General features: G+C 39.7%; 1 protein-coding gene across 7 annotated transcripts in view; it reads left to right on the forward strand.

The window, feature by feature from the left end:
• The window catches only part of VPS13A (vacuolar protein sorting 13 homolog A), a 296,260-nt gene that overhangs the window by 10,392 nt on the left and 273,714 nt on the right, over positions 1–12,154 (forward strand). For all 7 annotated transcript variants that reach the window (XR_012904695.1, XR_012904697.1, XR_012904696.1 and 4 more), the window contains exons 2-6: positions 1,455–1,498; positions 7,471–7,513; positions 8,902–8,997; positions 9,292–9,393; positions 11,958–12,067. Coding sequence is in view for 2 of the 7 variants with exons in the window: in XM_006122479.4 (XP_006122541.2) it covers positions 1,455–1,498; positions 7,471–7,513; positions 8,902–8,997; positions 9,292–9,393; positions 11,958–12,067 (395 nt within the window). In the remaining 5 variants the exon portion in view is untranslated. The remainder of the gene's footprint in view (positions 1–1,454; positions 1,499–7,470; positions 7,514–8,901; positions 8,998–9,291; positions 9,394–11,957; positions 12,068–12,154) is intronic.

Below are 12,154 nucleotides of genomic sequence, written 5' to 3' on the forward strand. Positions count from 1 at the left end.
GGCAAGCATGGGGAGCAGGGCAAGCCCCCAGTCTAACTCTGCAGCTGGAGTGCCAGAGCGAGGCAAGCCCCCTGATGTCCTGATCCTTTCTCCCCATTGGAACTCCAGGTAGGCACAGCAGGGCAAACCCTGAGTGGGGGAAGTGGTGTGCATTTGTATGCCCCTCCCCCCATTTTTACAGAAGCTGCTAGCCAGAACATGTATCTCTCCCTTCCTCCTATGCAAGCTGGATGCACTCACTGTCCTATCCTAGTTATACCATTACCAGGGCCTGGCCTAAAACTAACTGAATTGTGGTGAGTCTTCTATTTCTTTACTAGTCTATGAGTTAGCCTCTCAATCAATAACAGAGGATCTCAAAATTTTCTCCATCCTTCTCCTCCCCTCTCTCCAGTTATCAGTTCTGGTCAGTTAACAAAAGAGACACAATATTCAGTATACAAATTTAGTACACCTAGCTCTATAGAAGGCAATTTTGATACACTAAAGAATGTTTCAGAGAGTGTCTGTGAAAATTAGGTATAAGCGTGTAGTCAACTATTCGACTACCTGATATGCTTATGTTAATTGGATAGTCGAATGGAGTTCTCGACTACTCGCCCTTCCCCTTGCTGCCTCTGTATTAGCTGGTCCTGGGGGGAGCTGGCACTGAGGGATTGGGGAGGTTGCAGCCCCTGTCTGAGGGGGTCCCAGCAGGGAGCTGGGCCCCCTCCCGCTCCACGGACAGGGGCAGTTGCCACCAACCAGCCCCTGTTCACAGCGGGTGTTGGCTGGCCACAAGCAGAGTCTGCTGGACTTAGCATGAGCTGGGGCTGAGCAGTCCCAGCTCGCATTGGTCTGGGACACTGCGCCTCTGTGTTTTAAAAGTAGTAAGAGCCCAGTGGCTCCTAATACATTTAAATGCAGAGCTGCAGCAGTGTGAGTCGGTACTGCTCAGTCCCAACTCCAGCTGGCTCATGCTGAGGCTCTGCAGAGGGCCCCCTTATAGACTAATCATGTATTTGATAAAATTTTGATCTACTAAACAGATAATTGCAATTTAACATCCTTAATGAAAATAATAAGAGCTAATAAAGACATATGAAACTTGTTTATATAAAGTCATTTTTAAAGATCTCCTGATATTGCTGTATCATTGGTGCTAGTATTAGTGGCAGTTCTAGTGGTCTGGCAGCTAACCATTTTTGATCATGGCCCCATCTATTCTAGACCTGCTTTGCGACAGCTGGCTTACAATAGTACTCCCTTCGTTATTGGCAACTGGGAAAATGTCATTAATTGCAGCATATGGGCTGTTTGCTCTTTATAAACAACAAGCAAAATATTAATACTGAACTGCTATCCTAATTACTCAAAGCTTACTGTGAAATAAAGGTGTTTGTATGTTTACAGGCGCTCAAGAGATCTAGTACTGTTCAAACTTCAATATCAACCCTTTTCATTTTTCTCTTTAGGAGCTGTAGCACTTAAGAATCTTGAAATAAAAGAAAATGCACTGGTAAGTTCAAAGTGAGCAAAAATGAGATACTGTTGTGAGAATAAATGTTTGTGAGAATAAATATTTATTATTTGGACATTTAAACACCACGTAAGGATGAAGTTAGTGGAATTTTAGATGGAATATTAGTAAACAGACTAAGGATGTTAAGTATCAGGTAATTGACTAATCAAATAGTCAATGCATATTGCATCAACTATTTGATTAGTTGATAGGGCACCTCCACGGTGGCATTTCAAAGCAGCAGCGCTGCATGGAGCCCAGGGTCAATGGGGGAATCTCCAGCTGATCCTGGGCTCCACGTGACGCTGTTGCTTTGAAATGCCGTGAGGAGCCTTGATGCTGAGCTCCCCATGGCATTTTAAAGTGACAGAGCCACATGGAGCCCGGGATCAGCTGGGGAGTTTCCAGTTGATCCTGGGCTCCACACGGTGCTGCCGCTTTGAACTATCTCCCTCCCCCTGCTACCTCTATCTGGTAGAGGCAGCAAGTGGGGGAGGGAAGCGTCTAGTCGACTGTCCATTAAGCATTTGCTTATCAGATAGTTAACTAGTCCTTCACATCCCTAAAACAGACATCTTTCATCTCAAGAGATGCATTGCTTTGGTCTTTTGAAAAACCTTCACAAGTGTTTTGTTCTGTAACTTTTATTGAATGCTCGGTTATTCTTATTTGAGAGGCCATTATAAAACAAAGTTACTGTTGAATCTGACTTGCATTAGAAGACATGGATCTTGAACACTGCTTAAGAGAGCAAAAATTGTTTTATGGTCTTGATTCTACAAATGCTTATTCACGTGAGTGTGAGAGTTGATGTTGGATTGTCAGCGCTGTTCCCCACTCTGGCGCTCCTCAAGTGCAGAAGATGGGGACCCAAAAGACACCTTAAATACCTTGCCTTTAAAGGCTCTGCTTACAAAAAGTCCCCAGAGTCACAGATTCATTGACTTTGGGAGATAGCTGCTACCATCAAGTGATTTAATCCCCCCATCCCAAAAAAACCAAGGAATAAACACTTAAAATTCTTCCCAAGGGGTACCCCAAGCTCTTTTGCCACAAGAGAGCTTGAAAAAATGAAGAACAAACTGTGTCCCTGATAGCTGATCTCTCAAGGCTAGGCAGGCACACACATAGACCTCTTGTTACCTTCCAGGACACAAGAATAAAATCATTGCTTTTAAAAAAAGGCAATTTTATTAACAGCAACGAAAAAGATATACTTGATAAAGCATACTTGATTGCTAGGTGTTACAGAGCAACTGAGAAAAGAACAGATTAAAACACAGAGAAAAATGGTATCTCTGGGCTGTAGCTTAAATATGGTGAGTGGGGAAGGTAAGGCATGGATTCATACAGATGTTTAACCAAACAACCAAAACAAAGAAAAAACACCCTGATTGTGACTAAATACACATTTTCCCCTTACTTACTCATAATCCCTTCGTGGTCCAGTCCACTTCCATTCCTGAATTCCTTTGAGGCATGGTAGTCCCGCCTGGGTATAGATAGTTTTAAACCAGAATTTGGAAGAAAGAGAATTAACACAAAGAGAAACACCAGCAGGTATATATTTACAATTTAAATTTCAGCACTGTATCCCATTGGTTCTTTTAACTACCTGCCAACAACATCTTTAGCTACCTGAGTTTAATCCTTTGCTGCTCCTATCCATCACTGGAGACTAAGCTACAAAACAGTAATTGAAATCAGGAAATTAAAAGTGAAGGCTTAGCCTTTGTCTTTTTTGCAATTTGGGGGAAAAAGGGAGCGTAATCTCATTAAGTTCATTTTTATCAAAGGAGCACTTCCATGTCAAACAACTTGTTTGAAAACCAAATATCCTCATTTTTATAGTGTAGATTATGTGTAGGCTTGCCAGGTGTCCGGTTTTGAACTGGACAGTCCATTATTTGAGCTTTCTTTTCGGGAAATAAATTGAGAAAATATAAATGAGAAAATATAAATGTCCGGTATTTTCTAACTAAGATGTAATGTAGATTGTGATGTAATGTCAAGTGTGTGTCAGGTATTTTTGTTGAATCCATCTGGCAACCCTAGTTATGTGGCTGTGTAGGTATGTATAAAAATAGCAGCATTATGTCAGTGAAGAATCTAGCATATATGGCATTGTTTGGAGGGGCATGACTAATTACTCAATACTTCAGACATAATGCTAATGAAAACAATATTTCTAAGGCCTAACTCTAAAAAGTGAGGAGGAGGTTTTTTAATTATTTTAAAAATATTACTCTTTTAAATGTTTGGCCTAATATTTAAGTTTCATGAGGAAGCTTGAATGACAAATACCACTCTGATCTAAAAAATATTTAGTTTTATGAATAACAAAAAAAATTGCTGTCTAGAATACAGTTACGCATGTTATCTAGTAAACATATTTGATTTATATTTAAATATATAGCAATATCCTGAGGACATCAGGAAATATTAAAACGTGATGTTCTTGACGTTTAAAAATTATTTTTAACATTTAAAAATTATTTAAAGATTGTACAATCATGGAAGAAAATTCCTTCTTCCAGGAGTGTTGGAATGTTTGTTTGAAGACCTTGGATATTGTTTCCAGAGCTTCCAATGTGATATAGAAGTAGTGGTTTGCAGGGGTGGGAAGCCTTGCTTGTAACCAGGAAGGTTAACCAATGAGCACAGGTTCATTAGTTAACCATTTAAGCATTTTAACTATCACATTCCTAACCAGAATTGGTATGTTGGAAACTAGGCCTGATTGGTAGACAGCATAAGGGGATAGGTTACTGTACTGAGTGTTCCCTTTGTGGGTCCTTAAAGAGATTTTGGGGAGAGAAATTGGCTAGTAAAGCAAGCATCCGCATCATGGCCAACACTCCCACTGTCTCCTGGGACACCGGGCCTCGGTTATCCCAAGAGATGTCCTGACCAGGCCAGAGATTGGATCCAGAAGATATCAACAGGTCTTCTATGTCCAGCTGAATCCAGGAGACTGCTTGAGAGGAAATGTGATCAGACCTCAACAATAGTAGTATCAGCCTCTCTTAACTAATTGCTCTTTTCCCCAAGAGAACAATCATTAATATCTTAGATACCATATAAGAGCCTGTCAGACAAAGGTTCCTTCAGGAACTGTCTCCAGCTTAAGGGAACAAAGGATATTGTTAAGATGAAAGCCTTACTTTAATATTTTACACTTGAACTGCTTTGTTTTTCTTTTTCTTTATATTTATTAAAAGCTTGAGAGGATTTCTAATGGTTCATTTTCCGTGCTATTAAGCATACTGAGATCTCTCTAAACCAAGCCCCAGACTTTGTTTAATACCTTTTGACTCTCTGGGCCCATATAGTTCATCAGCGAAGCATATAGACAAGTTAAATAATTTTCCTTTATGAGCTCAGTGTCAGACTGTCTTTAAAACAACCAAAACAAAAAGTGATCTGATTCATTTTTCATTGTGCCTAGAAAGAGATTTTGCCAAGATCCACAGATCTAATATAATAAGTACTTCAACTTGCAGTTGCTATAGTTGGAAGCAGAACCAGATCTGTCAGTCACCCAATATAGAGGAATGACTTCCTCACTGAAGTGCTTCCCAGTTTTCCTGCAAGTGCACTGGGTGTACGTAAATACATCACCATCTCCATGAAGTGCTGTTTGTGGCTACAAGCTTCAGGTGAATTGAAGTGGCTGCAAAATATGATAGAAGATTTGTCCTTTAAAGGATCCGAGCTTTTTTTTCACTCAAAAGGCAGACATTGCAATGTGCACTGTAAAGTGCTCTTGTGCATATCTCTGTTCACTAGGAGTTTACACTCCAGTGACAAAAGCAGTTTAGGCCTCATCTTTATTAGAGATCCTTGATCGAGCAGAGGTCAGAAGATTCTACCATGAGAAGTTCTAGAGCTCCTCCATTGTTGTTAGCCAACTTTGTCTATAGGCCCTTCTCACCATATAGCCTCAGTCTCCAAGCAGTCATTTTTGATTGCTTGACAGTGACCATGTCTGCTTTGAAAGACAGCTATCTCACATTCTCTGTGCCTAGAAAGAGATTTTGCCAGACAAGTGGGTGCTCATAGTGAACGAATGATATGTTATCCAATTCTTCTTACTTCCTTATGCCAGCATACTTTCCCTATCTTTTTTCAGGGGTGCATCTTTTGAGACAATTTAATTTTAAGAAGTGCAGTCTCTTCTGGAATTGGAAATGATTGGGGAGTTTCCATACAAACAACTATTCCTTGTACTTCCTGCTCCCAGAAAAATCTGGTGGACTTTGCCCCACTCTAGATCTAGGAAACATGAACCTTTTCATTAACAAAGTCACATTCAGGATAGTCACTGTTGCTTCCATTAAACTATTATTCGAGACTGGAAATTGGTATGCTGCTTTCTGCGTAACAAAAATCTGCTCCACAGGAAGTACCTTTGAAACATAGCAGGAAACAATTACTATCATCTCACAATGTTCCCATTGACTACCGTTACCCAGGAGACTTCACTTACTATCATCTCACAATGTTCCCATTGACTACCGTTACCCAGGAGACTTCACTTACTATCATCTCACAATGTTCCCATTGACTACCGTTACCCAGGAGACTTCACTAAGTGCATTGTGGTGGTAGTGGAACAATGATGATAAGTTTAGGTATTTAAATATTCCCTTATTTGAATAACTGGCTGGTTTGTGGAGCAATAACTGGTCAACTCCAGAAAATCATCCTTGTTATCAAGTAGCTGTTGTCTGACCTGAGACTATATTTGGAAAAAATCAAAGTTACAGCCAATACAGTACACAACCTTCATGAGGCAGGCCTTGATGCCATGATTGCCAAGACTTATCTCCAGTTCAAAGCCTTTCTGCTTGAAAGTTTTAAATCCAACCCAACGACAGTAGTGCATACCATCCTACAACTTAGATCCAGAGAACAGCAACAAACATGATTAAAGGTCTAGAAAGCATGACCTGTGAGGGAAGACTGAAAGAATTAGGTTTGTTTAGTATGGAAACAGAAGAGTAAGAGGAGACAAAATCACTTTCAAGTACCTAAAAAGTTGTTACAAGGAAGAGGGAGAAAAATTATTCTCCTTAACCTCTGAAGATAGGACAAGAAGCAATAGGCTTAAATTGCAGCAGGGAAGCTGAAGGTTGGACATTAGGAAAAACTTCATAACTGTCAGGCTGGTTAAGCACTGGAATAAATTGCCTAGAGAGGTTGTGGAATCTCCATCATTAGAGATTAAGAGCATGTTAGACAAACACTTGTCAGGGATAGTCTGGACCAGGGATGGGCAATAAAACGGAGGAGATACACCAGGGATTTCCCCTCCTGAGCTGCTGTTGCTTTATTTACCTGTACCTCCATTGCTTGCAATTCCTGTTGGCAGTGGATCACTGTTCCTGGCCAATTGGAGCTGCAGGAAGTGGTGTGGACCGGGCATGTTCCTCCATTCCCCCTTGAAAGTGTGACCCACGGTTGAAAATCTCTGGTCTTAAACGGTTCTTCCTGAAAAGACAGTGGGATACAATTATATGAAGCTCTGGTCCTTGAGATCAAACAAATAGGCAGATCAGCTCTCCTGATGTCATTGTGGAAAACTTTATGGGAAAATTCAAGCTTAACCAAGGTATGGAAAATAAAGTCGTCTTACCATCCCGGTTCTTAGAAGCTGTAGGAAGGAATATAGATCATATATTGAAGTAGTTCAAAGGAGAGCAGCTGGGAGAAAATACCACTTTGCAAGTGATAGGTAATATAGTATGTTAATTGAGGTCACTAGTTTCCCTCAGTTCTATCTATCTGACTCCCAGTCAGCCTAGTCTAGAGTTAGACCCCTTCCCCCAGTTGGTACTATGCATGTTAAAAATTGTGTATTAAAATAACTATGTAAGTGCTGAAAATCTCAGAGATTAAATGGTTACCCATGCTACAGGCTCTGCGGTATAAAGCTTTTTTTTTTTTTTTTAATATTCTCTTTGCAGAGTCAGCTGGATGTACCATTTAAAGTAAAAGCAGGGCATATTGGTAAGTTGTGTTTTTGTAGCATGCACTACTTTTGTAATAAATGAATAAGAATTTGCAAATGTATTCTGTGCTCTTTCATTTGACTTTGAGCATTTCCAGTAGTTAATTTTCTTAAGGGGGCTCTTCAGTGTGTAAATGAATATGAATCAATTCATCCATTCTGGAATAAATGATATAATTTAGAAATGAAATTTCAGTCTGCCTGCTGTTTGTGCAAGAATTCCTCCTAAATGGTAGGGCCACCAAATTTGGTAGACAGCTTCCTCTTATCTTAAAGCAAGGTCAGGGTTTGCTTGTACCAGGAACATGGGAAGTGGCAGGAATGGGGCTTTTCTTTCCAACATGGAAAGGGGAGGGACAGAGAGAGGAGGGACGTGATCCTTATTTACCATTGGGACCAACGAGCGGAGATGGGATACTGAAGAGTGAGCACTGAAGATAGCCATACCAGCAAGAGACTGACCGGCTGGGGACAGGGCTCTGCATGTTGCCAGCCAGGCCACCACCTTATCTCTCTCTCCCTCCTCTTCTCTCCCCCACTCCATCTACAGCTACAGGGCCTAAATGTTACTTTCCTCTTACTATGGAGCCTGGGGGATTCTCTCCCCTCCTCTCCCAGCTATGAGGGGCCTGCATACTCTCTCTTCTCTGCTATTCCACACAGGTGCATGGAGATTTCTACTCCCCCATAAGGCTCCTATAGGGCCCAGTGATTTCCCCCACATGCCCTTCCACGTCACTTGGAGTTCCTCATGGGGCATAGAGATGCCCTCTGCCCCCCTCCCCCACCTCTGGGCCTCTCCTCTTGGGTCCTGATGATTCCTTCCCCTCCCATCCTGCATCACTTCACCTTGGGTAGAGAGACTGTGTGCTTCAACTCAATTCACACACACGGTTGCCAGGTGTCTGGTATTTTTGCCTCCTGTCAGGTTTAAAAAAAAAAAAAAAATCAGAAAATACTGCACACAGGTATGCTGAATCTCAATCCGATATTTTTTCCTCATTCAAATCTATCCCTACGTGCACTTTTTTCATAAAGCTTACAGTAAATACTTAAATATTTTGGTTGAGCAACATATACATATACCTAAAATGTCCAATCCTGTTGCTGTTGGCCTTATCTTTCCTAATCTTATCTTCTCCCCACTCTTGTGTGTTTACCTTATTTCTAGAAAATTGTAACGTATCTAAAGAATTTAAAATTGTTAGACTGTTTTTCTGTTTGCTTTGAAAAGTAGCTAATATGCATTTGACTGTTGTAAATATAATTTCTTGCTCCTAACCTACATATTAGGGCAATTTTAGATTTTTATTTTTTAAAAGCCTTGTAACGTGGTTTTTAGTCAAATATCATTGCCTAGTCTAACTCTTTCTTTTATATATACTAGGTCAACTTAATCTACAAATCCCATGGAAAAACCTTTATACTCAACCAGTAGAGGCTGTTTTAGATGGAGTTTTTTTGCTGATAGTGCCTACAGCTAGTAAGTTGAGTGAGAGGAAAACTATCATAGAGCTTTATTTTACTGTAATCCTATTTTAAAAATCACAGTAATAGATTATATATACTGTTTCTCTTATTCCCAGGAATTGCTGTTGCCTGACCCTAATTCCGTTTTTCGTATCTGATTTTGTGTTACTGTATTGTTAAATCTTTCTGTTCAATGTATTCAATAGAGATTTTTTCTTTATTACATCAAATTATCTTCAAAGATTTTTTCAGAATTTTTCATTTTATATAGTTATTTGTCTTAACTTTCTCTCTCTTCTGTACGTAGGCATAAAGTATGATGCTGAAAAGGAAGATAGACAGCTCCTAGAAGCAAAGCAAAGGGAACTACAAAGAATAGAGGATGCAAAACAGAAAATAGCTGACAAAGGTAAGGAGGAAAAACCAATAACATGGGCATGCAAATTGCTAGATTTTTTTTTAACTCCAAAACTGCCTGATGTTAAACTAATTGAATATGGCTTTTAGCAGATTAGTTTTAGCTATGTGTATTAACATATAAGTTAACTAATGCCCTTAACTAGTAGCTATGAAAATTGATGGCTACTGGCTACTACACATTTTTGTGCAGTATATTTACTTTATTTCCAAAGTTTCTGTGTTTCTTAGAAATATTTATGGTAGAGATAGGTCAACTATTATAGTTGGTATGTCAGTTACGTTATCTGGCTTTCAGGATGCATCTATTGCATAAACTTTCAAAATTAAACATGAATAGATATAAACAGGGCTTTGGAAATACGATTCACTATTTAAAAAAAATTGTTTGCCAAAACACACACGCTTTCTGATATGAAGCCATTTTAATTTTGCCTCCAACAACATAGAATCTCCTTGTATTTTTGTGGCAGTGCCTCTCTAAATCTTAATTCTACAACTTAATAAATGCCTTATTGAAAATTTGAGTGTTGAAAGAGTATACCTAGGACTGGACTTTGAAAGGTATATAGGTACCTAAAGGTGTAGGATGGGTACTAGTAACTTTTGAAAGTCTGTGGGTGTGCCTAACATCTAGAAGAGTGATAGAAATGTAGCCGTGTTAGTCTGGCATAGCTGAAACAAAATACAGGACTATGTAACACTTTAAAGACTAACAAGATGGTTTAATAGATGATGAGCTTTCGTGGGCCAGACCCACTTCCTCAGATCAAATAGTGGAAGAAAATAGTCACAACCATATATACCAGAGGATACAATTAAAAAAAATGAACACACATGAAAAGGACAAATCAAATTTCAGAACAGAAAGGGAATGGGGGGGGGGGGGGGGGAGGTAAATGTCTGTGAGCTAATGATATTAGAGGTGATAATTGGGGAAGCTATCTTTGTAATGGGTAAGATAACTAGATCCTTTATTCAGACCCAGGTGTAAAGTGTCGCATTTTAGCATGAATAACAGTTCAGAGGATTCTCTTTCAAGTGCAGTCTTAAAAGGCTTTTGAAGCAGGATGCAGGTAATTAAGTCGTTGAGACAATGTCCTTTCTGGTTGAAATGGCAAGAAACTGTTTTTTCTTTGTGATCCTGTCCAATATCTGTTTTGTGGGCATTGATCCTTTGGCGAAGTGTCTGAGACGTTTGTCCAATGTACATAGCAGACAGACACTTTCGGCACATGTTCGCATATATTATATTTCTGGATGCGCAGGAATATGTGTTCTTGATCTTATAACTCACTTGGTTAGGTCCAATAATGGTATCAGGAGAGTGAATATGTGGACAAAGCTGGCAACGGGGTTTGTTGCAAGGGAAGGTACCAGGGTTGGTATTAGTGTGGTATGTCCTGTGGTTGTTGGTAAGAATCATCTTGAGGTTTGGTGGTTGTCTATAGCAGACTATGGGTCTGTCTCCCAGAGCCTCTTGGAGTTTAGTATCCTGTTCCAGTATAGGCTTTAGTTTATTGATAATGTGTTGGGCAGGTTTAAGTTGGGGGCTGTAGGTTTTGACAAGTGGTGTTCTATTGTTGGTTTTCTTGGGTCTGTCTTGAAGTAGATGGTTTCTAGGTATTCGTCTGGCTCTTTCAATTTGCTTTTTTTATTTCTCCGGGTGGGTAGTTGAGGCTTATAAATGCTTGGTAGAGATCCTGAAGTTTCTGGTCTCTGTCAGTGGGATTAGAGCAGATGCGGTTGTATTGAAGGGCTTGGCTATAGATGATGGATCATATGGTGTGTTCTGGATGGGAGCTGGAAGCATGTAGATAACTGTATGAGTCAGTGGGTTTTCTGTAGAGAGTGGTGTCTAATTTTCCATTGTTGATTTGTACTGTGGTGTCCAGGAAATGGATCTCTCGTGTAGAATGGTCCAGGCTGAGGTTGATGGTGGAGTGTAGGTTGTTGAAATCTCTGTGGAATGTCTCCAGTGTTTCTTGGCCGTGCGTCCAGATCATAAAGATGTCATCGATGTAGCATAAGTAGAGAAGGGGTAAAAGGGGGCGGGAGTTGAGGAAATGTTGTTCTAGGTCAGCCATAAAGATATTAGCATACTGTGGGGCCATGCGTGTACCCATGGTTGTGCCGCTGATCTGGAGGTATAAGTTGTTCTCAAACTGGAAATAATTGTGGGTGAGAACAAAGTTACATAGGTCTGCTATCAGGTTGGCAGTGGTCTCCTCTGTCTAACATCTAGAAGGATTTTCAAAATCCTGCTGGGTGCCTGTCTGCATTTTCAAATGCCTTTAAAATTCTAGCCCTTAAGCCTGGTGGCTTAAACAGGAAAAGGCCTTAGAAAACAGCGATGTAAAGATTATGAAAGTAAAGTGAAGGGTACTGTTTGATACCACTCCAGAACACTATACCAGGCTTTTATAATTAGGAATAAGTATGCTCCTAACAATGTTGATTCCTGGAGTCTAATAAGTTAGAACATTTATAATATTTAAATTATTTCTCAGTCATAATTTGAGTAAAATATATATTTAAATATTTATTTCAATTTAGATAAAGAAAAAGAAGAAAAACAAGATACCTTTGTAGAAAAATTAGTCACTCAGGTCATCAAAAATCTTCAGGTGAAAATTTCCAACATTCATGTTCGATATGAAGATGATGTAAGTATATATGGAACATTTAGCTCTTGTTTATAATTTTCAGTTATGATGGATAGACCCCAGTTTGTTTCTTTTCTCCTCCTTACA

Source organism: Pelodiscus sinensis, chromosome 6 (assembly GCF_049634645.1).
Source record: "Pelodiscus sinensis isolate JC-2024 chromosome 6, ASM4963464v1, whole genome shotgun sequence".
Lineage (NCBI taxonomy): Eukaryota > Metazoa > Chordata > Testudines > Trionychidae > Pelodiscus > Pelodiscus sinensis.